Genomic DNA, 27976 nt, shown 5'->3' on the forward strand with positions numbered 1-27976 from the left:
ACACCAGTGGGATTCTACCCCCTAATAGGACTCCCCGTTGCTTATTTTTCACGTTCTCCCGATCCTAAGAAATTATTTAAGACCTTACTGATCGGGATACTGAGTTTTAGATTAATAACAGAAAGGTGCTGCCTATGTGGTATTTTGGACACACAGAAATCATAAAAGTAATATATTTTGGATAGTTTTATCTGGCCAGATTTCTGCAATGCAGGACACAAGAGGGCTACAGACTGTAACATCCCAGCTAATCATTTTTATTTGGCTATTGATGTTTTCTTTTCTTTAAAGAAACTAAAGATTTGCCTGTTCTCCCAGGAATTTACAGGACCCTACAGGCTGCCTTTTAAATACATTCGGTGATAAGTATTTGATTGTCTTGCTTATTTAGAGATATCATTTTACCATTGTTAATGAAGATTGTTTTATTCTTCATATTTTTGTAAACCATTCTGGGCTCCATTCTCAACATCATCACAGCAGCTAAGGTTGACAGGAGTTGCAATGAAACATTAGAGGAGGAACCCTGGATATTTCACCTCTGCCCTAGGATTAAAGCTCAGGCACTGAAAATGGGCACTTCGGCATCTGTTTTGCATCTGCACCACTTTTGTATCTGCACCCTTTACTATTAATATTCGATCCTAAAAGGCAGAAGCTATTCACCACTTCAATATTTTCATTGTCAGTTCTAAGGCTGGTTGCTGTAGCAGTTTTTATTAGTTTGGTCGTCTTTGTATTTAATCTTAGTCCCTTTTTTCCACTGTGTTCCTTGACTTTTATTACTAAAGGTTGTAGATGATTTGCACTTTCAGCTATGAGAGTACTATCACCACCGTACTGCAAGTTATAGAAAACCATGTTCATCTTCTTCCAATCCAGCTTCCCAATATACAGTATATACTGCACATAGGTTGAATAAATAAGGGAAGAGTGTAAAATAACATTTAAAGTTTAAAAAAAATAAAAAGATTAAAAAGGAAAGAAATGGGAAAGATTACTTGTATACTTCCTGAAACTGCTACATAGATATACTGCTAGATATAGTACTGAAGCAGTATTATAGTGATGTTTTATTTCAAAAAGGCATGAAAATTATTTCACAAATGTGTGACTGTTTGCAGGGATATATGTACTACAACCAGTGATGTCTACTGGCACAACTTGATTCTCAGATTTTTTTAAAATCCAGGCAGAGGGCAGCAAAAGGAAAAAAAAATGCCTTTATTATTTTTTGCCAGCACAAAAACAGACCAGCAACAGCAGGCTGCTGCCAATCTACTCTGGGCAATTGCTGTCAGAAAACAAGCCATCCAGGCTGTCTGGCCTGTTTTTTGCTGGCAAGCAAGGAACAAGATGTGCTTTCATGCCATCTGAGCATATGCAACAATGTCACTACCCAAGCCCCACTTTGCAGTAAAGGAAGGCTGTTCAGTGACATTGCTGTGGGATGGAGCTTGCCCTAATTTTGCTTTGCTACAGATACCCCTGTCTGTTCAGAAGGAAGGAAGGAAGGAAGGAAGGAAGGAAGGAAGGAAGGAAGGAAGGAAGGAAGGAAGGAAGGAAGGAAGGGGGAGGGAGGGAGGGAGGGAGGGAGGGAGATTAATTATGCATATGACCTGAAACTGTTAAAGAAGTTTGAATTTATTTAGAAAGTTGTAGAAATGTTTGTGTCTTTTAAAACAGACTTGTTCATGAATGGGGAATGTCTATGAGTTTTTCTTTTTGAAAAAGACACTTTGAAGTAATCAGCAAAACGTTAAGCATAGTAAATACCTTCCAGGACAAAGAATCCAAGCACACAGCAATTCTCTTCACAATGGCATTGCCTAGGCCCCTCTGCATTCAATAGTCAATACCAACGTGCACGCAGCATCTCTGGCCCCTTTGCATTTTCAGTCAAAACGTTACTATGCTGAGCATATTGGTTTGTTTTTTTTTTTGCTGGGGAGGGGGAAGAAGGAACAATGGGTTTTTGTTCTTGGAGCTGTATTGGGAACTGGCAAGAAAATGCATTTTCTACCGATCAGGAATTCACAAATGCAGCTTTAAGCCAGCGTTCTCTCATATATCGCAGCAGTGCAAACACAGAGGCTACACCTCCAACGTTGGCAAAATTGCAGGGGATGGCCAAGATGGCACAGGCTGCAGTGTTGCACAGCAAAATGTCCCTGTTCTCCTGCCAAGGATCACTGGCCCAGCTCCATCTTTTTTGTCATGAATGCAGGGCAGAAATTGCTTCCTCGTTTGCTGCATTTTAGAGTGGACAGTCTTCAACTTTGGCAAACCTATTAAACTTATTATGAGGGGCAACACAATTGCTGGAGGCATGGGAAGAAAGATACAGAATTAGAAATAAGGAACAGGGTGCCTTTCAGCATTCTCATAGCCTAGTTCCATGAACTAAGATTGCCATCTTTTCCCACACAAATCCACCCCTGATGTCTCTCTAAGCCTCTTCATTTCAGCATCCAGAAGTGTGTCTGCATATATATGTTTGAGTTTTTATCAGTGATGGCAACAGAGCAAAATTTTGGGACACCATTCTGCAGAATGAGGGTGAAAGCCTGGCTCACCCAAACACAGCATAACTGATTCACCACATTTTGAAATGAGCAAAGAAATAGGCATTTCTATCATTAAAGGGGAACACCACCCCACAACCCAAGTCCTGTAAATTGATTGAGTCCAGAGTCTTAAATTATTTAATTGCATTATTAGTTGGTATTGTTTGGAGTCAGTGCTAAGTAAGGATTAAGATTTGGCATTAGGGAGACTGGTATGAAGTCTACCTTGGGCTATGACAGTTTACTAGATGACTTCACCTCAGTCACTACTTTCAGTTTAATCTGTTTCTCAGGGAAGTTGTTCAGGAGAAAAGATGGAGTTATTATTATAAAGATCATCTTGAGCTCAGGGAGGAAAAGTAATATATAAAGCTAACCAATAAATAAATCAGATCAGTAAAACTGTTGGGAGTGGCCAAATCTTCTGATCTACTGCAAATCAAATAGGATACTTCCAGAGTGAATCTGTCAATAAAAAAACATTGTATAGTACTGATTCCATCTACCTATTTCTGTGAAGAAAGAAAAAGAAAAAGAAAGAAGGAAGAAGAAGGAAGAAGGAAGAAAGAAAAAGGAAGGAAGAAGGAAGAAGGAAGAAGGAAGAAGAAAAAAGGAGGAAGGAAGGAAGGAAGGAAGGAAGGAAGGAAGGAAGGAAGGAAGGAAGGAAGGAAGGAAGGAAGGAAGGAAGGAAGGGGGGAGAGAGAGAGAGAGAGATGGATGGATGGATGGATGGATGGATGGATGGATAAATTGAGAAAGCACAGAAGAGAAAACATTATCTGGGTCTCTTGTTAAATTCTGTGAACAACATAACAAAAGCCTAGCTTTGAACAAATTCCAGAGATCTACCATTAGATCCTGGTCCATCTTCTGCCTAACACTGGCTATCTTACCATCTAACAATCCATCTTTTGTTGCTTTAAAAGCCAATGAGCTACAGATTCTGTTCCTTGAAGACGTTATCAGAAAACAGTATGTCTTCATAGTTAAAAAGATTCTGTGGAAGCTGTAAGGGTTACAGTGACACACTGTGCACAGTAACAAGGTGTCACAGTCTAGAGCTACTCTCCATTTATAGCAGTAGCAGCTTTGGGGAGATAACTGAATACCCAGGAATTAAACACTAACATCATAGGGAACCAGTAGGCAAGTAGTAAAGGACTGCTTTAATAAACTAACCCTGAATTCAGATAGAAAAGAATATACTGTTCATCTGCCTGGCAATAGGTGTTCTTCCTGTTTTGGAATGGGGTGATCTCTTCTTCAGGGATCTCCAACTTTTCATCACTGATATCTGAATTAGAGAACAGACTTGTCACCCCCTTTTGAAAACCTGGGTAGTGTACTTATATCAACATTGTCCCTTGGTGGAAATATGTACTCCATTACAAATATGTACATACATTACAAATTTGCAGCAGTTGAAATACTCAGATACCACAACATTTGTTAAACCTTATTGCTATATAATACATTATGATTCCAAATTTGATAAAATTCTGATTTGGCCTTCTGCATATTTAAATTTTCAATTCTATCCATTTTTTTTTTTTGGCACATATCTATAGACCATATCTTTGAATGCCAATTTTCTATTGTTAAATTATCTAAAAATGTCCATTGTTGATTTGCGATGCTCTTCCTCCTCTATTTCTCCTTCCTCATTACTGGAAGGGGGTGAATCTTTTTGAGTCTTCCATCTATGCCTTTGTTCTTCTGACTCTTTGTGAAGTTCCTTTTGTGGATGTTTCTGGCAATTATTCTTATCAACCAGCAAACTTTTTGGCCAAATTGGAATGGCTAATATTTTAATATACCGTAGCTGGTCTGGGAAGTGAGCAATCAGCTTGGCATGCTCTCTTTCCTGTTGGCTAACCACTCCCCCTGCATTGTAACATCTATAACAACTGTTAAGGTCTCTGGATGGATCTCTAGTGAGAAATTCCTGAACTTTTTGCCATACTAGCATTGTGCATGGCAGAGGAATCTGAGTGCATTCTGTACTGAGAAAACACACCATGACAGTCACAACAGCACTGATGATGTTACCTAGTTGGGTAATGAAACGTCTGCAAGCAAACAACCAAGCTCAGAGAGCACCAAGGACTCCACAGTTCAACCCTGAGCTACAGATATTCTCTTCTATTGGAACAATATGCTAAGCCATAAACGATACTTTACAAGCCAAAAACCAGGTGGAACCTGTGGTCAAGAGAGCCTTTGGTCAGCTTTGGTGGGTCCACTAGTTGTGCTTGTTCCTGGATTAGGAGGCACTGAAGACGACGACTCATGCCATTGTCATCTCTCAGTTAACTACTGTGGTTCATTTTACATGAGATTGCTCTTGAAGATGACCCAGAAACTGTTGCTGGCACAGAATGCCGCTGCCCACTTGCTGACCGGAGTTAGCCGGTGCACAGAAAGACACATGTCTGGTGGGAGCTGCATTGGTTGCAGAGAAGTAAGGGCCTATTTGATTGGACTGCCTCAGGTGACTAATGGACCCAGGGTGGTTTCAGAGAGAACTTGGGGTTATTCCTGATGCTGTGGCGCATGGCTTGGCCAATGGCTTGGAATGAGCATGCAGCAGGGGCCTTGGACTGGATCGTGCCTGTGTGGACTCTCAGTAATTGTGGATCCTGCAGAGCTCCTTGGTTCACTATGAAACTCCAGGAGATGAAGTGACAGAAGGGACGCCTAGAGCACCACTGGCAAAAGACGAACAGCGGAAGCCAACCAAGCAGAGGTAAGAGCTTTTATTAGGACTTGGCTTGTGTCAAGTGGTAAAGCAAGCCAACTTCTCTGTTCTTATTGCCACTGTAGACAGCCAGTTGGCAGCCCTATTTTGGGTGAATAAGGTAAGAAGGAGTCAGGGGAGCCTTTGTGGGGCTGCTGTGAGGAATAATCTCAGCATCTGTCAGACAGAGTTGCTTGGTTTCATTTGGAGTTGGACTCCAGCTGGGCAGATCCTATGGAAGTGCCCGGGGCTTGTCCAAGTTCAGTTATCTGGAAAGAATTTGAACTGGTCGATCTGAAGAAGTGGGCTCTACTGATTTTTGTATATTTTAATGTATTTTATTAATGTATGGCCACTTTTGTGCAGGCTTTACCTTATTTGTTATGACTCATGGTCAAACCAATAAATAAATTGAATTGAAATGGACAGGATCTTTCTGGTTGGTTAAGGACTCCCAGGAGGTGGTTGGGTTGGGTGCAAGTAACGCTGCGAGAGGAGATGCTGCTGCTTGCCTTGAAGGAGGCAACGGTGTGCCCTCTTCTCAAGAGGCCCTCCTTGAACCCCACAGTGCTAGACAACTTTCATCCAGTGTCCAACCTTCCCTTTCTAGGGAGGTTGTGGAGGGTGTGGTAGGTGCTCAGCTTCAGAAGGCCCAAGATGAAGCAGATTATGTGGGCCCTTTTCAGGCTGGTTTCAGGCTGGGTTACAGTCGCAAAGCCCCATTGGTCACCCTTGTGGATGACCTCTGGAGGGCTCAGGATGGGGGTGGTCCAACTTCCCTGGCCTTTCTGGATCTCTCAGTGGTTTTGATACCATCAACCATGGTATCCTTCCGAAGCAGCTTTGGGGATTGGGAGTGGAGGGTATTGTTTTGCAGTGGTTCTCCTCCTTCCTCCGTGGCCAGTGACAGTTGGTGCTAGTAGCAGGGGAGAGGTCCACCTATAAGCCCCTTTTGTGTGGGGTGCCTCAGGGTTTGGATCTCTCACTGCTCCTCTAACCTCTCCATGAAACTGCTGGTCAAGATCGTTCAGCAGCACGGGGTTGACTGTATTTGTTGATGTGACCTAACTGTGTGTCCTAGAATGCATTAGATGCTTAAATTTGCATGAAAAAGGGGAAGATTGGTAGGGATATTCTAGTTATCTTTTATTAATCTCTCCACAGTGACTCCTTATAATCTTCAAAGAAACTGTCTTGTGTTTCCAGGAATAAAGCTTGAATGAGTATTATCTTAATTTATAGATGAGCAAACCGAGACAGAGAAGCACAGAATTTAAGATTATGGAGTTGAAAGGGGTCTTGTATGGTATTTAGCACATGATTTATGGAGCAGGATGCAACTACACCACTCTTCCTCTAATACAGCCAGCAGAAGAGGGACTGCCAACATTGTCAAACAATGCTTACTGCTGTTCAGCTCAAGTCTGCTTCTTCGCAAATTTCATTCCTTACCCTCTGCTGCATCTTCTGTGATAACCCTTGAGATATTGAAAAAATGGCCAGCACATCTCCCTTTAATCTGCTCTTCTTCAGTCTTGAATCAGATTATTGATCAAATTAGAATGGCACTGGACATCCTGACCACCAGCTGCTTTCCCAAGTCAGAACTCTTCTGCAGTTCACTTGACCCTTCTAATAGAAAGCATCAGGAGTAACTCAGGTCCTGCTATGTTGTCTCATTGTGGTGGTGGGAGTGTTTTTGGGAGGGATGAGCCAAGAACGCCAAGAGTATATACAGTACTCCCAACAGGGTCACCCAAGCCATGAAGGTTATCTTAGCTGCCCAGCTAAAAAAGCAGGCATCTATATTGGGCAGAGCAATATAGAAAGATCCTCCATGATTGATATATACACAGCGTATGGGCTAGACCTCCCCAAGTCCAGATGGGAGATTCCACAGAAGGTCGTGGAGAATAACAGGGCTAAGATCCTGTGGGACTTCCAGATCCAGACGGACAGGCAGGTACTGGCCAATCAACCAGACATCTGGTCTTTGTGTAGACCAGTGTTGTCCAAACTTGGCCACTTTAAGATGAGTGGACTTCAACTCCCAGAATTCCCCAGCCAGCATGGGGAATTCTGGGAGTTGAAGTCCACTCATCTTAAAGTGGCCAAGTTTGGACAACACTGGTCTACACAAAGACCAGAAGACAGCATTAGTGATAGATGTAGCAGTGCCAAGTGACAGCAACATCAGGAAGAAGAAGCATGAGAAGCTGGAGAAGTACCAGGGCCTGAAGGAGGAAATAGAGAGGATGTGGAAAGTAAAGGCCAAAATGGTCCCAGTGATGGTAGGAGCACTCGGGGCTGTGACTCCTAAGCTGGAAGAGGGGCTCCAAGAGATCCCAGGAACCACATCCGAGCTCTCTGTCCAGAAGAGCTCAGTGCTAGGAACAGCTAAGATACTGCGCAGAACCCTCGAACTCCCAGGCCTCTGGTAGAGGACCCGAGATTGGGGAAGACACGTACCACCCACAGGGGTGAGAGGGGAATTTTATATATATTTAAAATCTTTAAATTTTTTATATATATATATACATATATATATATATATATATATATATACACACACACACACACATATACATATACACATATATATATATACACACACACACACACACACACACACATATATATATATTTTTTTTAAAGGGCCAATTCCTGCTAGAAAGAGGCTGCTCTGCCCCCACGTGGGTGGGCATTAACATCTGGAAGGCGCCCGTCCCAAAGCAGAGCCTCGCCGCCCGGACGTCGCCTGGCGGGGGAGGCGCTCCCGGCGTGGAGCTCCGGCGCCTGGGAAGGAAGGGGCGGTGCAAAGAGCGCGCGCTCTCCCGGGGCAAGTGGGGGATACGGTCGCGGCGGCGGCGGCGGCAGCGCGGACTTGCCCCCGGACGGCAAGGGCAACATGGAAGTGTAAGATGGCGGGCGAGCTGGGCTCCTGTAGGCCAGCAAGGCTTGCCTCCCCTGAAAGGGTGAAAACGGGAAGCGGGATTACCGCAGGCGCTCAAACGCAGAGAGGAAGGAGAAATGCTGGGCGCGGATGCGAAGTGGCGTTGCACCCGGTGCTTTCCTCTCACGCACGCGCTTCCTCGAGTCGTTTAAACCTCTCGCGGTTGCTTCGACCGCCTGCAAACGTGGCTCCTCCTCTTCCCCTGGCCTTTTTTTTTTTTTTATAAAACGGCTCAGCGGGTTGTGCGAATGCGGCCCGCGGGTTAGGTCACGATTGAGCGTTTTTGTGTAAGCCCTGGAAATGAGATAATTAGGGAACCGGATGTCAAACCAGTCAATCTTAAAGGAAATCAACCCTGACTGCTCATTGGAAGGATTGATAATGAAGCTCAAGCTCAGATATTTGGTCACCTAATGCGAAGAGAGGACTCTTTGGAAAAGACCCTGATGCTGGGAAAGATTGAAGGCAAAAGGAGAAGAGGACGGCAGAGGATGAGGTGGTTAGATAGCATCACTGAAGCAATGAGCATGAAACTGAGCAAACTCAGGGAGGCAGTGAAGGACAGGAAGGCCTGGCGCAATATGGTTCCTGGGGTCACGAAGAGTCGGACACGACTTAACGACTGAACAACAACAACATGATACGTGTTGGATGAACCCAGCCATTGGCTAATCCAATATTGTAAGAGGATGGAGTCAGTTAAAGGTTTGAGTCGAGCCTCGCTGCTGGTGACCTCATGGATACAGCCGTAGAGGGGATTTGGCAACAGAACAGAAGTAGATTGTCATTGCCTTCTTACCTGTTTTTTTTTTTTAATTTCTTGGTCTTGCCTACAGCCCTGGCATTTCCTGGTGGTCTCCCGTCCAAATAGTAACAGGTCTGACCCTGCTTAGTTTTTTGGCATCAGCCAAGTTCAGTTGCTTACTTCTGCCTGCCATGATAGAGGATCTCTTGGTTGGGGAATACGTATATCAGCTACTATTTTTTCTGTGTTTTTTTCTCCCTATTTCTTAACCCAAACTTGTGATCTATTTTGTCACTTGAGAATTTTGAGGGGAGTATGGAGGGAAAACAGTTGGTAGGTGTATATCAGATTGTAGTCAAAGAGAGAAAAATATCAGCTGGCATTACGCTTACCACTTTGATGCAGTGATAAAGATGGCAAAACATTTAGAAATAATTCATGCGGACCGTGGTTTTATCTAGCAGACAAGCATACAGACCAAATTACCTCCTCGAATCACCTGAAACAATGCAACATTTGTTCCAAAGTGAGCCAACTCACTTATCTCCTATGTTCTGGATCAGCTGAGAATAATTCTCTATGGATCTGTTTTCCCTTTTGATTATTTTTTCCTTACAATGTTGATAGGTGTTGGGCATGGGGAGTCAGAAGAGATTTTTCCAGAGGTATATGGAATGCAGAGACCTTCAAAAGAATGAAATATGTCCATCGACAAAAAAGAACGACACTTGTCATGAAGTTATTGTGCGTGTATGAACATAATTGCAGCACTGTAGCTTTTCTTGTATCTGCACAGGGCAATGAGAACTCCAACTCAGCGTATTTTCAGAAGGGGCTCCCCTTTCTCATCTGCTCAACCAATACATTGTAAAGACAACATTAGAGCCTATGGAAGTTTGTGGAAAAGGTGTTGAACTTGTTTGAAAGTGATGAGTGTGGTGGTTCTATTCAAACAGTCGGCTGCGCTTGACATAATGCATTGTAGTTTTAAGTATGTTGCAACAGGGGACCTGAAAATTGCACCATTCCCTTCCGTTGCAAAAGCTACTGACATTTTCTGCTGCCTATTGGCCCGGCTACACTCATTGTCCTGAGGATGTATAGCTTTCCCTGCTTTGTGAAAAGCGAATGCGATCTTTTCAAAAAGAAATCTTGATTTTTTAATTCACTTTTATTTCTGAAAATAAAACGATTTTATTTGCTGTTAATTGGAATGCAGTTCAGAAGCAAGCAGGTCTCCAGCAAGCCCTTGTAAATAGATTTGGTTTCAGTAGTCTTTACAAGTTATGGCACACTTTTTCTTGGTTCCAATTTAAATGCAGTTTTAAGAATGATTTATAAGTAAAATCTTTCCTTAAATCAAGCTCAGCTCGTGTTCCTTTCAACCTTTACAAGAAAGTTATGGCTTTTTAAGGTGGCTTTTCTATACGTACATGTCCTATTAAAGTATTATTGTACTTACAATCTCTTTGGATTTTTTTTCCATAGGAAAGATGGAAACGCAGCCCTTCTCAGCAATTATGAGGTAAAATGATTTGTACTATGATTTTACTGTTCTGAAGAGTTACATGTAGGATGAATTTTGTTTTCAGGGCTGTATTGTAATTCAGTAGATCTGGATGGCATTGTTAGGTAAGTTTTTCTAGAAGCGAACTTGCTCTGTGTCCCTTCACCATTATCTGAGGTTGGAGTTGATGGGTGTGAGGACAAGATCTTCTTCATGATGGAGCCTAGGTTAGTACTGTAAGAGTTCTGGACTGGCCGATCCCTTTATGTTTGTTCATATATTTCCTTAATTGATGTCTCCTCTACTCACTTATTTCCCTCTTAAGATACTGACATCTCTCTTCGCTTTGTTGTGTTTAATAATCGCAAAAACTGAAACCATAGAGTTACTGTTATATTTATTAATGGAAATTATAAGGCACTGTGGGAAATCTACTGTTGAATGAAAATAGATTCTGTAAGTAAAATACTGTACTTTCTTAACGTTAAAACAGAACATTCAAAACGTCTCTCTCTCCGGTAATAAATAATCGATGATGATTTAAAGGGTGGCCCTAAAGGAGGGTTGCTGGATTGCCCAGTGAATTACAGATCAGCAAAGAGTTGCTGATATCCTTTGTTTAATAGTGATAACAAAAGAAAGTTTTTTTCCTTCAAATTAGCTGAAGTCAAGAATGCTTAAAAACAGTAACAACAAAATGTAGCAGTGCGCAAGCGCCAGTTATGCTACTAGAAGAACATTCTTGAGCTGAATACATTCTTGGAGGCCTCTTTTTCTGCAGTTCTTCCGTCCATTTTCATGAGGAAATATTCAGCTTCAGGATGCATTTAATTGATTTCTAGAGAGTCTAGTAAAACCTAAAATAGGTTTCACAAGTCTAAAGCCAGTGGCTGTTTGATTTTAAATATTTGGAAACTAACTGGATTCATAGAAAGGATTCTCCAGTGTCTCTTAATATTTATTTATTTAATTTATTTGAAAAGACTTATATGGCTGCCCATTTTATATATAATGACCCTATGTAATGGAATGTGGGAATTAACTTGGGAGACAGGAGGAAGAGCCACAGACTAGACAACAATCAGATAAGAGTCAGCTGAGCCCACAGAAAGAAGGGGGCATGGCCAACGTCTCAGAAGGGACCTTCCCTCGTATCTGGGGCTGTAAAGGCGAGAGGGGAGAGATGTATTTTCAGAGTTGCAAGATTCTGTTAATGTAACCTTACAATAAAGATAGAGCTAGTACTTCTGGGCATGCTTCTTGTCTGGACTACCTCGCAGGGCAGGACACCCCACGTGGCTCACTAGGGCACAGTAAAACATGAAATAACCACAAAACCAGCATAAAAATAACTCCAGGCCCCACAAAACAAAGCTCTCCCACATCTGTGCATCCACATTTACTGGGCTCCAGCCTCACCTTAGCCCAACACTTGAGGGAAGAGCTAAAGCCTTCCGGAAGGCTAGATCGGTAAGGGCATGCCGTATCTCAGGGGGGAGGGTAGTTCAGTCCTCAAAATGGCCTTCTACCACATTAAAATGATGCTTCAAAGTTCTGAAGATGTTTAAAGCTTCTTAACAAAGGTGTTCCCTCCCTCCCAGGTCTACAAGTTGCTGACTGACCTGAAGCAACAGCGCCGAGAGACTGGGAAGAACAAGCAGAGTGCTGGCCAGCAGAATCTGAACACAATCATGTATGAAGTAAGTAAAAAGACATCAGGAAAGATCTTGTGCTTTATTGCAGTCTTCCTTCTCCATCCCACCTGCATGCTTCCATGGACAGGAATCTTTTATAATCCTGCTATTTACTAAAACTTGTTGGGTGGCCCCCAAAAGAAAGTGAAAAAAATTAAGAGAAGCACAATTCACGTTTTCCTGTTCTCACATAACACAATCTCTGTAGCTCTGTTACATCCATCAAAACATTTCACTTCCTAAGCCTTAGTACCATATTCCCTGATAATTTCTCTTGTCCCTTTTATGTTTCTTCCAGCTCTAGTGATGCACATTATCAGATGGGGATTATGGAAAATATTTTACCATCCTAAGACTGTTCATCCTTGGATTGCCTGAGTTCCTAATGTGGTTGAAAATTTGTGGGTGGATTTTATTTAATTTTCATTAGGACTTAAAAAGCAGATGAGAATGGAGTCTCCCTCCACCTCTCCACCCCCCAATTAGATCATACTGCTAAAATCTGGTTGCAGAATATTAAAATATAGCCACATGACCTTTTAAATGAAATAAATAGGTATGTTTTAAATGAAATAAATAGGAGCTTTGTGAAGCTCATTTCTCTTGTCTCAAAAAGAGCCACAAAGCAAAAAACATTGGCCTTATATACCCACAGTGGTAATATAATTTGCAGCATTTAAAAGCTGAGGAAAGTGTCACTCCCAGCTGCAGATGGCCTGCTCCAGTGCAGTTGGAATAATATGGAAAATTTCTTTTTATGCCTTTCTAGACACTGAAATACATATCTAAGACACCATGTAAGTTCCAGAGTCCTGAGATTGTAAGAGATTTCCTCGTAGCACTGAAAAATCACAAGTTAACAAAGTAAGTTATAAATTGTACCATGCTACAATGGATTAGAATTGTTTGCCTTGAATTCTATTTATTCTAACTATTCATAATAATATTGCTGAATTATTTGGGTTCATAAAAATACTTTTAGTTCAGGCCTGGGGATCTCCTGATGGTAGGGAGCCCACGTGCTGGCTGTATTATGTGTGATATTCTCCCCCTTGTGGTTTTGTTTTTATCTATGTTTCCTGTTTTAATTGTTTTTAATTGGTTTTGTAGTAGGTTTTAATAGTAGATTTTATTGTACACTGCCCAGAGTCACTTCATGTGAGATGGACAGCCATATAAATCTGACATATAAACAAATAAATGGAAAATCTCAAGTAGCAGTTTACTGTAATAACATACAGTAATTTCAAGTAAAACAATGTTAAACTGTACAAAAAAAGCTACTACAGTGGTACCTCGGTTCACGAACTTAATTCATTCTGCGACTCTGGTCGCAACCCGAATTGGTCGCGACCCGAATCAAATTTTCCCATAAGGTTCAATGTAAATACGGTTAATCCGTTCTGACCCCTCCGAATTTGGTCGCGACCTGATTTTGGTCATGCCCCGAATCAAATTTCCCCATAAGGTTCAATGTAATTACGGTTAATCCGTTCTGAACCATATGTATTTTTTTAAAAAAACCGCAAAAATATGAAACAAAATACAGCACGAAGAGAGAGAAAGCTAACCTTGCTCGACGCGACTTCTGGTGTGGAGGACAGGAAGGCGGGTGGGGAGGTGGTTATTGTTTGGAGGGAGAGTCCCCCTCCCTACAGGAAGCCACGACCACGTGTCACGGGAGGGAAAATGGCTGCGGATCCTGTTCATAACCCGATCTGGCGTTCGCGAACGGAGGCAAAATTTTGCGACCGGAGCTGTTCGTGACCCGAATTGGTCGTGAGCAGAAGCGTTCGTGACCCGAGGTACCACTGTATACCTAAGTTGTAGATTACATTCAAATAAGCCTAGATAAATACTCAGTATTTTCTAATATGAGACAGTATAAGTCCTTACTTGTTAGTTAACTATGGCAAAAGTAATAATTGCTGTATCTGGAAGGACTTGTATGAAGAAACATAAAATGAATTTGTCAGTCTGCTCCTGTATTTCCTGGCTGTTTTCCCAAGTTGTTGTGTCTGAGATCCTTTACCTGAAAAGGTTGATATTCTCCCCCTTGTGGTTTTGTTTTTATCTATGTTTCCTGTTTTAATTGTTTTTAATTGGTTTTGTAGTAGGTTTTAATAGTAGATTTTATTGTACATAAATTTATGTATTTACTTATTATAAGATTTGGGTGCAACCCCTATCCAAAGACTCTAGATCACTGTTTCTCAACTGGCAACTTTAAGATGAGTGGACTTCAACTCCCAGAATTCCCCAGCCAGCATGCTGGCTGGGGAATTCTGGGGGTTGAAGTTCACCCATCTTAAAGTTGCTAGGGTTGAGAAACATTGCTCTAGATAGTTCACAGTAGGTCAGTCCTATTAAGAAAGGAAGCACATCGTAGCAATGATCAGTCATCCTTTAAAACAAGCTTAAAAACCTAGAGCCAGATATAAACTGACAAATGTAAAAATAACACAATCAGCACTATAACTATAGCTGCACAAGTGTGTCTTAGACTCAAATGCTTTGGAATGCAGATGCTCTCCCTCTGATTACATCAGATGAAAATAGGGAAAGATGTTCTTTATTATATTTCTTATTTTATAGCATTTTAGCCCGCTTCTCAAACTGTATCTTTTTTATAGTAATTTTATTAAAAATTGCAGTTAAAACACTAAAAACTAATACAAACTAAAAAAGAAAGAAAGAAAAAATAGAAAGCACAGAAAAGAAAAAAATAGAAAAGAAAGAAAGAATAAGAATATAGTAAAGAAAAAGAAAAGAAATATATAAAGAAATGACTTTCCCCTTCATCACAAAAAGTATCAATACTTTTAGTAACTTATCACCTTCTCCTAAAATACAACAAATGATCTCTTCTTCCTATATCCCTCCTATTACCTATAAACAAATCCTTAAAGGGACTGAGGTGGCGCCCTTGGAGGCCTTATGGAACTTCCTTTCTCCTGAAATTAGATTAGTGCCATCCCTTTTGCTATTCTGAAAGGCCCTCAAGTCCTGATTATGTGATCAGGCCTGGGGCTCCCAGGGAACCGGAGACCTGCTTAGATGGCTCCATTGCTGAGGGGGCCGTTTTTATTCTCCCTTCCCCTACGGTTTGTATTTTTGTTTTTTTACAGTATTTATTAATGTGGTTTTTTATTTTTTTTTCTGTTGTTTTTATACTTGTCTTTTTATTTGATTGTTGTACGCTGCCTAGAGTTGCTTCAGTGAGATGGGCGACTATATAAGTTTGCTTAATAAATAAACAAAGAAATAAGTAAATAGGTACAGCCTCATGGTTTAGTCCTGATCAGCAAAAGTCAATTAAGGGTTATCAGAGATAACAATGTATCTATTTTAATCTTGATCAAATAAACCAACCTAACCCTAATCCTAACCCTCCCTGAGCCATGCCTCTTGCACACCCCCTTGCACCCTCATGCACTCCAACTCTCACCACACCCTCCCTGACCCATGTTGCACCCTCATGCACTCCTGCACACCCCCGTGCACCCTCCCTGACCCATGCCTCTTGCACATCCTCATGCACCCGACCTGCGCCTAACCCTCCCCAACCTGCACCATGCACCCTCCCTGACACATGCCTCTTGCAAAATCCTCGTGCACCCCGACCCTCGTCACATACTTTGCCACATCTTTCCCATACTTCTGCATATCCCCTCATTCCCTCCCCCACCTGGCAGCAGCCATTTACCTTTCTGCCAGCTTGGGACTTGCAACTTCCTGCCGGCTTCCCCACTGACTTTGGTTGGGGGAAGCTGGCAAAAAGTTGCCTTGTGTAATGACCATGGGATTCAGTTAATGACAGCAACCGGGATTGCAGGGATTGCTGTTGCTAAGTGATGCTTTGCAACCGCATCGCTTAGCGATGGAAATTCTGGTCCCAATTGCCATTGTGTGTCAAGGACTACCTGTATAGTGAAAGGTAGCAATCTGCACCTAGCTTTCATAGCTTGGCATGTATATATGTGTTTAAATGAATGGACAGTCTCATGGAAGAATACTAAGAATTTATATAGTGCTTTGGGATCTCCAATATATGTATTGATTCGATCCTTACAACAAAGTCTTCATAACAAAGAGATGGGATGGAGAGTTCCAAATTAATATTACAGATTAACAGTAGAGGGAGGGATTGGGGTTATCTGCCTCTGTGTATGTAACAGAGAACATCTCTGACTTGAGAGAATGTGAACTGGGAATGTCTGCAGCCTGTCCAGTATTGGGAATATCTAAGTTCTGCCAGCTTGCAAGGGAACTACATTCACAACAGCTTTTTTTAATTAAATGAGCAAACATTCAGAAATTTAAATTTTAGAAGCTGAGAAAAATTTTGAATCAGTTCTTAGACAAGTATTTAAATGACAAGCTAAGCATTTAGACTGCAAATATGGATCCTTGCCACTTCTCTCTGCAAAACATCCTCCAAAACGTACTAATATTAGAAACATAATAACCCCCTCACATACTTATTTCTGCTCCTAAATCCTTTAAAATAGTCAATTTTATTTTAATTTATTTGTTTTGGCCTAAAAGAATTATAACAAAAGGTGAATTGTGAAGGTGAATTGTAAGAATTGTCACAGTACTTGTCAGATTGCAAACAACAGTGTCTTTCTGAGCCTTCAAGTGTTCTGTGTAATTGTTCTTGATAATCCTTATTACCATTTCCCTCAATGATGTCTGCAACAAACTGTGATGTTACCAAAATGACAACATGTGCGTGTACAGTATAGTACAGTGTTTCTCAACCTTGGCAACTTTAAGATGGGTGGGCTTCAGCTCCCATCTTAAAGTTGTCAAGGTTGAGAAACACTGGTAGAATGTAATTACATTAATGCTGCGACAGTATTTTAAGATGGGTGACTGGCTGGGGAATTCTGGGAACTAAAGTCTACCCATCTTAAAGGTGTTAAGGTTGAGAAACACTGGTATAGTGTAATCACATTAGTACTGTGACTCAGTACTTGCCCCAGACATTCTGATGCGTATAAGTAATCATGGCATTTGCATGGTTTCATCGTCATACATGTTGTCATTTGCTACCCTTCTGCCCCCTTCAGTTGATGGAGAGGCCTGCATATCCTACTATACTTTCATGTTTACAGAGTTAGGTGTCTACTTGTGTTGCTAAAAAAAAGAAAAATTCCCAGAAGGCCCAGCTTGCTTGGCCAATACTGAGTGACAGTAAGAGTTATGGGGAATCACATCTGGAGGCCACAGATTCTCTATCTCTGTTTATAATGCTCAGTCAGTTATACATATAGGCCTCTCATTAAGATTCTGTAGAGCAGGGTTCCTTAACCTTGGCAACTTTAAGACGGGTGGACTTCAACTCCCAGCAAGGCTGGCTGGGGAATTCTGGGAGTTGAAGTCTACCCGTCTTAAAGTTGCCAAGGTTGAGGAACACTGCTGTAGAGTAGAAGTCAGTAAGTTGGTACCTCTAGATGGCGCCCACTGACAATATAATTAAAATCTCATAGGAAGGCCAGCTCTCACATGAGATCTTAAAAGATTTTGACCATTTTATTCTTTTTTTTTTAATTATATAATTTTTATTTGTTGGCTGGCAATTTTGGGCATTGCAATCTCCATACCTGAACTTACTCTGTATTGCCCCGCAGGGCATGAGCTGAACCATTGGATTAAAATTACAAAAACGTAGATTCAGGCTAAACTTCAGGAGGGACTTTCTGACTTTATGAGCTGTCAACCTGTGGAACAGGCTGCCGTGTGAGATTAGTTCTCCTTTGCTAGAGGTCTTCAAACAGAGGCTGGATGTTCATCTATCAAAGGTGGTAGAAGAGATCCCGAACTGAGCAAGGGGTCGAGAAAAGGGCATCTAAGACCTTTCCAACTCTATTATTTATTATTTCAATGTATATGGCCATCCACTTACCATGTGACTCAGGGTGGTTAACAGAAAATTAAAAACAGCAAATAATAAGCTAAAAAATTAAAACATATTACACTGAGGACAGTTCATAACTTCCTAATCCAGTGCCGGGGGAAGAGCCAGCTCTTCAAGGCATTTTCAAAGACAAGCAGGGTTGGAGCCATCCAGATATTGGGGGGAATGCTGTTCCAAGGGCAGGCATAGTGATAGAAAAGGCATCCTGGGTCCCACAAGGTAACACTGCCTGAGTGATGGGACCCAGAGCATGATAATCTTGTCAGATGTTATTGATGGGGAAAGCTAATCGGAGACAAGTGGTCCTACATGTAGCCAGGCCCTGTGCTGTGAAGGATTTTATAGGGGATGACCAGCACTTTGAATTGCATCCAAAAGTCTACTAGGCAGTTCACATAGTAGCAGTGTTTTGTGGATAGATCAAAGTGCCCCCATAACTACTAATCATATGTACCAGAGTTACTTTGTGTGAAATGGGCGGCTATACAAATGTGACTTATAAATGAATAAAAAATGAACTACTAATGCTGCTGCATTCTGGACTAGCTATAACTTCCAAGTGGTCTTCAAGGGCAATCGCATGTAGAATATGGTACAGTAATCCAGATTTGAGGTAACTAAGGCATGAGTGACCATGAGTACAGCCTCCTAATTCAGGAATGGGTGCAGTTGGCATATAAAATGGATTTGTGCAAAGGCCCTCTGAGCCACAGCTGTCATCTGGTCTTCAGGCAGGAACCATGAGTCTAGGAGGACTTGCACACTTGTTTTGTCTCAGGCAGTACAACCCCATCTAGAACCAAACATGGAAGATTTCCAAATCCAAGTGACCCTAAAATCCTTAACCATTTAAGGGTGGTAAGGTTAAGCCTAAGTCTGTCTTTCTTCATCCAGCCCCCACAACCTCCAGAAACTGAAATAGAATCTTAAAAGCATATCTTGGCCAGCCTAAGACTGAGATATGTAACTGAGTAACATCAGCATGCTGATCATATCTAACCTCATGTCAACGGTTGACCCCACTCAGGAAGAGAGAAGAGAATTGAGCTCAGAGGAATGCTGCAAAGCAAGGCTCAATCTATTCCCCACATCAGTACTGACTGGAACTAGCCTTAGAAGAAGAGGGAGAATCACCTCTGTGTCTCTCACCTTCAACCCCCTGATCCAGTGCAGAGGATACCATTTATTTAGTCAAATAATTCTGAAAAGGTTACTCAGGATGGTATTGAAAGTTGTTGAGAGATCAAGGTGGGACAGGATGGATGCACAACCCCCATCCTGTTCCCACCATAGGACATCAACAAGTGTGATCATGCCATCTCAGTACTGTGCCGAGGCATGAAACTTGACTGGAAGGAATACAAATAATCTACTTCCTCTAGGGCCCTCTGAAGCTGTAGCCCAACCTCTGTCTCAAACGGCTTCCCTAGAAAAGGAAGGTTGGAGATGGGTCGGAAATTATCTAGTATAGTTTGGTCCAGCAATGAGTACTTGAGAAGAGGATGTACCATTGCCTCCCTAACCACCACCTCACTCAAGGATGAACTTATCACCTCTTGGACCCAACCACACATTGTCTCCCCACAGGCTCAACCAACTTGGAGGGACATGGATCTAATACACAGGTGACTGCACTCACAACCCTGAGGATTCATTCTGTCCACTTCCTTAGGTTCAAGAAAGTAATACTTATCTTGGATAATCAAGCCAGACTGTATCTTAACTCAATAGGACCTGCACAGTTGGAGTTCAACTCAGAGTAGATCTGAATGATTTTACCTAACAGATGCCTTGAATAACTCTCAAAGCAGCCCATCAGATGATCTTCTGGCCCATCTCTCCCTAAGAGGGATTGAATCACTTTGTACAGAGCTGTCAGGCAGCAATCCATGGACACAATAAGACAGGGAAGATAATTACATTTTGCCCTTCTTTGTTGTATACTACTTAATAAAGGCTCTTCCCCATGTTCAATCAGACTCTTTGTCTTTCTCCAGCAGCACTCTAGGCATCTCTTCCTGCTATTTCATCTCTATTCTGTGTTGTTACACCATTATATAAATTCCTGAACTCCCTTTCTGTTTTTTTTTAAAAAACCAGACATATATAAGTATAGTAGCAATTATAAATTCAGCCTAGATTATGTATAAACTTAAGCCTAGATTGAGTTTAAATGTTATTCACAAAAAGTTATTTTTATAAATAACTCATAGTTGAAAAAAAAATAAAACAAACTGGTTTAAATAATTGTTTTACATAAAAGAGATCAAATTTTATCCAGCTGTTGATACCAAACAAGTTGGACATCCCCCATCTTCTGCCTGTCTTGGTAACCAAGGATGTGAAACTGACACTTAATGGTTTTAACATGGTGCACAGGATTTTGAAATACTTTTTCAGTTCTTTGGGACTATTCTAAGGAAACAAGCTTTTGAATCCTGGGTTCAGAAGGAGCAATGGGTTGTGAATGTTCCTGAACAAAGGGTCATTGAGGGTTTTAAAACTTACAGACCCGTAAATTCCAATGGATTACAGATGTGGGAATGGCTGTTTTCAAGCCCCCAAATTATTTCATTCTGGACTGCAGGCTGTAAGTAAGACACTCAAGTTTTCTGAATGTTCTTTGGCCAAGGTTGTGTATGATGTGGACTATTCCTGTGACCAGAATCCCTAAATGATATATATTTATGTCCTTTGCTTGGGTACAGGGCAGAAAAGCTGCAGCTACTCAACCACAGGCCTGCAACTGCCGTTGAAATCCAGCTGGTAAGTTACAAAGCTGCTTTCCGAAACACCGCTTTGAACATTGAAAATCAGTCAAGGAGCTCTTTCCATTTTTTCCAACACTGGTGGGATTGAGGCCACTCTTTCTCTGGGTGCTCTTTCTTCTTGCCTTTGTCCTCGTCCTCAGCCTGTTTTACGGTTTCCCCTGGCTGTGGAGTGGTTGCGGCAGCAACGGCGGCACAAAAGTACATTCGATGGGATGAAATTGGGGCAGTAGGATCCAGAGCCACGTGAACAGCCACGCCTGTTCAGATGCAACAGAAGTGATGGCGAAGGTGGGAAAAGCCACCAGGAGGAGTTACTGCTCTTGTTAGACTTCGGAATTCTGTTGCTTTTGTATTCATTTGGTTAGAAAAAGTTAGTTATTGCATCTTTGGTTTGGTGTTGTAAACTGCCCTGGAAATTTATTAGAAGGCTGGAATGTAAGCTATTATCATAATATAGATAAATATCAAGAAATAAACAAGAAGCCATAGAAGAGTGTTGAAACAGAGTAATTGTGATGGGACGTATCTATGAGGAGGATGTGGGAGATCAAGGCGATCAGGAGGGGGGGGGCATTCCAGGAGGGGGGAGGAGGCAAAAGAACACAGTCTGCAGGGGGAGCGTGAGAAGAGTAAGAGGTTCAGGGTTGCCACTCCCTAGAATCTCCCAGGATATATCCACTAGTTGCTGTAGTATAGGTTTAGTTTGGCAAGATCCTGTCTATCAGGTGTAAGCAAATAAAGGAACTGTAATCGACTGGACTGTTTCATTGTTGCTCTTGGGCTGGGCCTGTCATCAATCAATGCACCCCCTCCTTCCTGATACCCTTGATCTCCCACAGTAATTATATCCAGAGTAAATGTAAACATAAATGGTCAGGAACAGATGGTGAGGTTTTTTGACAGTTGTGCAAACACAGACAAAGTAGCTACTTAGTTTTGAAAGGAGAGATTTGCATCTTATTATACACAACACAGAAGTCCAAATGTGCCAAGAAGGCAGGAAGTGCGTACACTAAAATCAGGTGGTCGTGGAGGGCAATGTGTCTAGAAGCCAGGTTGGTCCTGACAACTAGTTTTTCAAACCAGCTATATGTTCAATTAATTAATATGTCATCCACATTTTACTAACTTAATAATCAGAATTTTGTGGGGTGCTTTGTCACATTTTTTGTTGAAATCAAAGGTATACTATATGTATGACATTCAAGTTACCTGATAAAAAATGAGATATAGCTAGTTTATCATCTGGTAGGTAGCACATTTTTAAGGGCCTACAGAATGATCTTTTCATTATTGACTCTAGAACCTTTCCAGCTTTGATATTCTGCTAGCTGCTCTGTAATTTCCTATATCCTCTTTTGTACCTTTTTTGAAGATACGGATCTTGCCTCCTGGTACTTCATAGGTTCTCCTGGTTTTCTCAAGATAATATATAACAATTTGACCAGGCCATCAGCAAGATCCTTCATACCCTGCATTTCATCTGATCCTGGAGCTTTAAACTCATGCAGAGTAAATAGAAACATGGCCAACCTCCAACCCTGCCCTTTTATCTTGCCCTTCACAGTTGTCTAGCTATTTTGTCATTGAAGAAGACTGAGACAAAATATTACTTGAGTAGCTCTGCTGTTCCTGTATTATCTGTTATTCCATCTTCACTTAGGTTAAACATATCAACTTCCTTTATCTGCTCTTCCTAAAATTTAGCCTCCAAGCCCCTCACCATCTTTGTTGCTCTTCTCTACACGTAATTTGCATCTGCCAGCTCTGAGGGGGAAAATAAAGTTCAGGCACTTATTTTAAGCTTTTTTAGCAATTCCCATTTTTATATACCTCCTTTTTTAGGAATTCACACTGTTAAAGCTCCTTTTCCCATTAGTTTCTCTGGCCACAGACTCCTACTTATCATGATTCTGAATTTGTTAAAATTTGCTAAGTTCAAAATACGCAGTCAACTAAGTTCATTTCCTTTCCCTTAATCAAGAGCTCCAATATTATGTGGTCACTTTCTCTCAATATTCCCTGCTTTCCTTTCTTTCTCCCCATCACTTTCTTGTCTCCCACCCCCCTTCCATTTCCTCTCCAGGCTGCATCATTCAATGCTAACAAACCTTTGAGAGCTGTATAATAAATGGATATTGACTGATACATCCTTGAGAGCTGCAGAATCCCTAAGCAAATAAAATCTTCATTTTAGAGGAAAATGAATAGCTGAAGTAAACGTTCTGAGATGGCGCCTGCTCCTGCCGAAGATGTGGGAGTTTTTAGGTCATTGATTTAGCAAAAAGCCAATTTCTCCATCTACTTTATTCCACTTTTAAGGAAGTCCATTAGATTACAGGAGATAGAAAGTAAAACAAAAGATCGCTCTCTGCTTAATCCCCTCCATAAAAACATTTTGGCTCCAAAATACTTTCTAGGTACAGAGTCAAGGCTGCTGACTTTAACTGAAATAGGTGAAAATAATTCAGTGTTACAGTCTGTTACCTTTTTATTATAATGTCTGTCTTACCTCTCTTTCAAGTATTTAAAATTTAAGTAGGAAAAATAATCAATTCTACTTGCCTAGGTCAAAAATATGTTCCCTTATGTTCCCAAAGGGTTTGATATTACTGTTATTGTTGTTATTATTCACTATTTAAAGAGTTTATGTGCCTTCCAACTTGAACAATGTGACTTGGCAGCTTACAACAACCAACCACCAAGACAAAAAAACAACCATCAGCAATAATAATAATAGTTGGCAACCTGGTTCACATTCATACTTTTTCCCAGTGGCCCCAGTGGCCAGAGAAAAGCCATGTTTTTAAAAGCCTTTCTAAATACTAACAGGGTTGGGTCCAACTGAATAGCAGGAGGGGGAGGAAGATCATTGCAAAGAGCAGGCGCTGTTACAGAAAAGTCATGCCTTCTGGGTCCCATCAGGTGATAATGTTTCAAGGAAGAAATCCAAAGTGGAGTGACCTTGTTAGAATGAGTGGGACAGGCAAATGTTCTTTGGGAGAGATGGTCCTGTAAATACCCTATCCTGCGCCATGTTAGGAGAAATACTGAGCAGGGCTTCCCAATCCAGCAACAGACACAACTGGTATACAAGACAAAATTGTGCAAAGGCCCTCCTGGCTGCAACTGCCACCTGCTTATTGAGCAGGAGCTGTGGATCCAGGAGGACCCCAGATTGCACACTGTGTCAGAGCAGGAGAGTGCAACTCCACTGGAGCCAAAGATGTAGAATTTCCTGTTCTGAGATCCAATGTCTAAGCCATATTGATAGCTTAGATACAAAAGGCTAAAGACCACAAAGCTGTTGCGTGCAGCTGAGGGAGTTTGTTTTTTCTCTGAGATAAGAAGCTCTACAGATCATCAGCCATGGTAGACGCTGCTTGTTCAAAGAGGAAGGGATTTTATTTGGTTTTATGGTGTGATTAAGAAGTTCCATTTGCTGTTCTTATCAGTATGATAGGCAGTTCTAATAGGTGTGTGTCTGCATCAGAAAGTTCTTCTCACTTGCAGTGAGTACTTGCATTATACCCGTGGTGGGAAAAAATAAAACTCCTAGAACAATCATTTGTTGTTCAGTCATTCAGTTGCTTTTTACTCTTTGTGATGGATGTCATTTTACTAGGATTGTCTGTCAATAACTGCTTCTTTGCTTTTATGTAAGCTCCTGGTTGTATCATCAGGAATGGTATCTACTCACCTTGTCTTCTGTCAGCCTCTTTTCTGATTGCCTTCAATTTTTCCATGCATTTTGGGATCTTTTTTATACAGTTTTTGCATATGTTCACACCTTCTTTTCATTATATCTTCTCTCCCCCAGCAACCTTTGCCTTTTTTGTCTATTATTGTGGCCATCTTTGCATATAAATTTATTTCTCTATTTTTTGTAAATATCTCTTGTCCTTCCTATTCAGTTGTTCTCAGTTTTTTTGTATTGCTTATTTCTGCCTTCACCTGTTTTCAATGTATAACAGACAACTGTTTTTGCATTTCTGGATCTTTTGTTTGCTTCATTGTTAATGGTGCCATGGATTTTTTCAGGCACTCCACTTATCAAAGTCCATTCTATTCTTTCCTTTCATCACAATATCAAAATTAATATGCTGATATGATATCTTGTTGGTCTGATGATTTTATTTGTTTTCCTTGGTTTACGATGCAACCATTTCTTTGGCTTAATATGTACCTGCAACAAGATGTTGTGATCTGAGCCATTGTCAGCCCCAGAACATGTTCTTGCTGGCTGCATAAAATTTCTTTATTTGTGCTTTTAGAACAGATTGTCAGTTTGATTTCAGAGTTGTCCATCTGGTGATGCCCAGTTGTGGAGTCATCTTTTAGGTTCCTGGAAGAAGGCATTTGCCAAAAACATTGAATTTTTTTGGCAGAACTATCTGTCTCCTCCTTTCATTCATACATGACCAACATTTCCCATAATTCCAGATGCTATTTCCAGCTTTAGTATTTCAGATTCCTATACTGTAATTAGAATTATGGGTTTTTTTGATGCATTGACATGGTGTTGCAAATTGCCACAGAACTGTTCAATTTCTGCTTCCACTGCATCTGTGTTTAGAGCATAGTAGGTTTACCTTGATTGCTTACCTTGGACTCATATTGAGTTCATTTCTCATTTTGGGGGTTGTACCCAAGCATTGACTATGACACCATTTTATTAATAATGATACTCTATTTCTTCAGTTATATTCTTATCCGCAATTGAAGGTCTTATGCTTTTCTGATGTGAAGTAACCTATTCCAGTCCATTTCAGTTGGTTGATTTCCAGAATGTGAATATTCAGTCTTGACATTTCTGTCCTGACAACATCAACTTTACCTTAGTTCGTGGTTTGACATTCCATGTACCAATGATACACATATCTTTGCAGCTTCAACCTTTCCTTTTGCTTCTGGCCAGTCAGCAGCTGGACATCCTTTTGGCTTTAATTCAACCATGTTATAAGCATCAGTGCTGTTGCCCTTAGCTCTTCCCCAGTAGCTTGTTTGATACCTTCCAAGTTTCCAAAATCTTGTTGATGCTCTCCTGGTTGTGGATATCCATTTGATTTTCTTGACAGAACCCTGGAGTAGGTTGCCATTTCTTTCTCCAGTGGATTGTATTTAGTCAGAACCCTCATCTGTGGCGTGCCTGTCATGGATGACCTTTCTGGGAGTATGCACGTCCAGCAGTATAGTTCATAACATCATTGGGAAATGCAAGCTCTTTCACCACTATGAGGTAAAGATCCACGGAAGAAATAATAATGCCTCTCTGTAAATTCATGCTGCATCCCAAGTGGAGCAAGGCTCCTTAAATAGCCCAATGTGCAAGGAAGTTCTTGAATTCTCCAAAGCTCTCCGTTGGACAGGATGTTAAAAAGCAGGAGATAGGGAAAAGCAAAGAAGTTCCAGAAATTAGGATAAATATTTCAATTATGAGGTCTGAGTTCAAAGGTGTATCCAAGGTTCAGATTATGAGGTCTGAGTTCAAAGGTGTATTCACAGTACCTAACTTTGACTAATGCATTTAGTCAGTGCTTAGATGGGAAAGACTCTTGTCAATACCAACAGTCTTGTTTGTAGAATGCCCTTCCTTAGCAGGTAAGGGAAAGGCCACTGTGCCAATCACTCAGAAGACATGATTAGTTTACTGTTTTCTGATGCATAGTGATCGATTTCATTTTATATTAATTTTGCTGAGCTTTCCTAATTTTTAAAGTTATTCACATAGGTAGTTTTTTTTTTTTTCCAATGGAAGAAAATATGTGTAGCTCAGGGCTGAACTGTGGAGTCCTTGGGGTTCTCTGAGCTTGGTTGTTTTCTTGCAAACATTTCATTACCCGGCTAGGTAACATCTTCAGTGCTGGAATGGGATGGTATTCAGACAAGGCAGCCATCAACAGGCACATAGAGATAAACAACATCTACACACTATTCAAAAGAGACAATAAAAAGGAAAACAAAAGACCAGAACATCTCTTCACCACCAATCATCACCAGATAACCAGAGATTAACACCAAGATTACCACCAGACATACAGTCAAGCAGTAAACTTCCCTAATCAAGGAATTAACAGAGGGGGAAAAATAAAACAAAACAAAACCCCCACCTCCACTGCCACTGTGTATAAACAGAGAGCAAACCCCATCCCATTCTAGCACTGAAGATGTTACCTAGCTGGGTAACGAAACATTTTCAAGAAAACATCCAAGCTCAGAGAACCCCAAGGACTCCACAGTTTTCTTTTCCTCTGCTGCATAATGCCAAGCGTATTGTTTTAGAACAATCTCTTGCTGTGCCAGGTGGGAATTCTGAAAGTTAGGCCTGTCTTAAGGAGCTTGCAGGCTAACATGTAAAAGGGTGATCAGAGCATACTGGTAGACACTAAATAATTGTCATCTGCAGATTGTGGAAGAAAGTGAGGAGAGGCTGACCGAGGAGCAGATTGAATCCCTTCTCCAGACAGTCACCAGCATGCTTCCTGGAGACCCGGAACAGGAGCAGCAGCAGGAGCAGGAGCAGGAGCAGCAACCCATGGTTGTGGAAGAGGAGGGGAGCCAGACGTAGAAGTGTAAGCTACTTGAACTGCGGGAGACATCCTTCCCTAATTTTAGCACCAGGGAGAGTTGGCCAAACTCTTCATTTGCTGGGGGGATCTGCGGATTTCCCACTGTTTCCATGATTACTACACAGTGTTGTCATTATCCGGTTTCCAGTTGTTTGTACACCATGGGAGCATTATTATTTACAGTATAAACTTTTAAGGAAAAAATCACTCTCGTTTTGATGTTTTGTGTGCTATGAGTGTGATACGGATCTGAGTTCATCCCAGGGCAGATGCTACAGGTGGCTTCACAATTTTCATGCTTATCTACCTGGAAAATTTTACACACTGATAGAAGAGAGATTGGCATTAGACTGGCCCAACCTGTTTTGCATAATGCATGTTATAAGGGACTTATTTATTTATTAGAGAAAGGTTTTTCTAATTGTCTTACTTCATGTTACTAAAAGGTAGGATCGCATATAACGTAGTAGATTGATATATAGGTTAAAGCTGGCTAACAAAAGTACTTCC

At 41.2% G+C, this 27976-nt stretch overlaps 1 protein-coding gene across 2 annotated transcripts; it reads left to right on the forward strand.

The window, feature by feature from the left end:
* The first annotated feature begins 8016 nt into the window (after positions 1-8016).
* CRCP (CGRP receptor component) lies at positions 8017-27673 on the forward strand. Of its 2 annotated transcripts, none has more exons than XM_088152296.1 (6): positions 8017-8220; positions 10491-10527; positions 12111-12209; positions 12973-13067; positions 20835-20892; positions 27304-27673. In XM_088152296.1, exons 1-6 carry the CDS (start codon positions 8213-8215, stop codon positions 27463-27465), a joined length of 459 nt encoding a protein of 152 aa, XP_088008422.1. In that variant the 5' UTR covers positions 8017-8212; the 3' UTR covers positions 27466-27673. The 2 variants fall into 2 exon arrangements, with proteins under 2 accessions (XP_088008422.1, XP_088008421.1); XM_088152295.1 differs by lacking the exon at positions 8017-8220 and adding an exon at positions 8481-8753.
* The last annotated feature ends 303 nt before the right edge of the window (positions 27674-27976 follow it).

The sequence above is a fragment of the Python bivittatus genome, unplaced genomic scaffold (genome assembly GCF_059951505.1).
Source record: "Python bivittatus isolate LINGU-HERP-01145 unplaced genomic scaffold, Pbiv_v1 ctg000690_np1212, whole genome shotgun sequence".
Classification (NCBI taxonomy): domain Eukaryota; kingdom Metazoa; phylum Chordata; class Lepidosauria; order Squamata; family Pythonidae; genus Python; species Python bivittatus.

Excerpts from the sequence above, each read along its gene's own strand:
- CRCP (XM_088152295.1), top strand. The coding sequence starts at position 8,671 with ATGCGAAGAGAGGACTCTTTGGAAAAGACCCTGATGCTGGGAAAGATT. Across the intron at positions 8,754-10,490 it reads AGAGGACGGCAGAGGATGAG|GAAAGATGGAAACGCAGCCC; the intron begins GTGGTTAGATAG and ends TTTTTTCCATAG. Across the intron at positions 20,893-27,303 it reads CTGCCGTTGAAATCCAGCTG|ATTGTGGAAGAAAGTGAGGA; the intron begins GTAAGTTACAAA and ends TGTCATCTGCAG.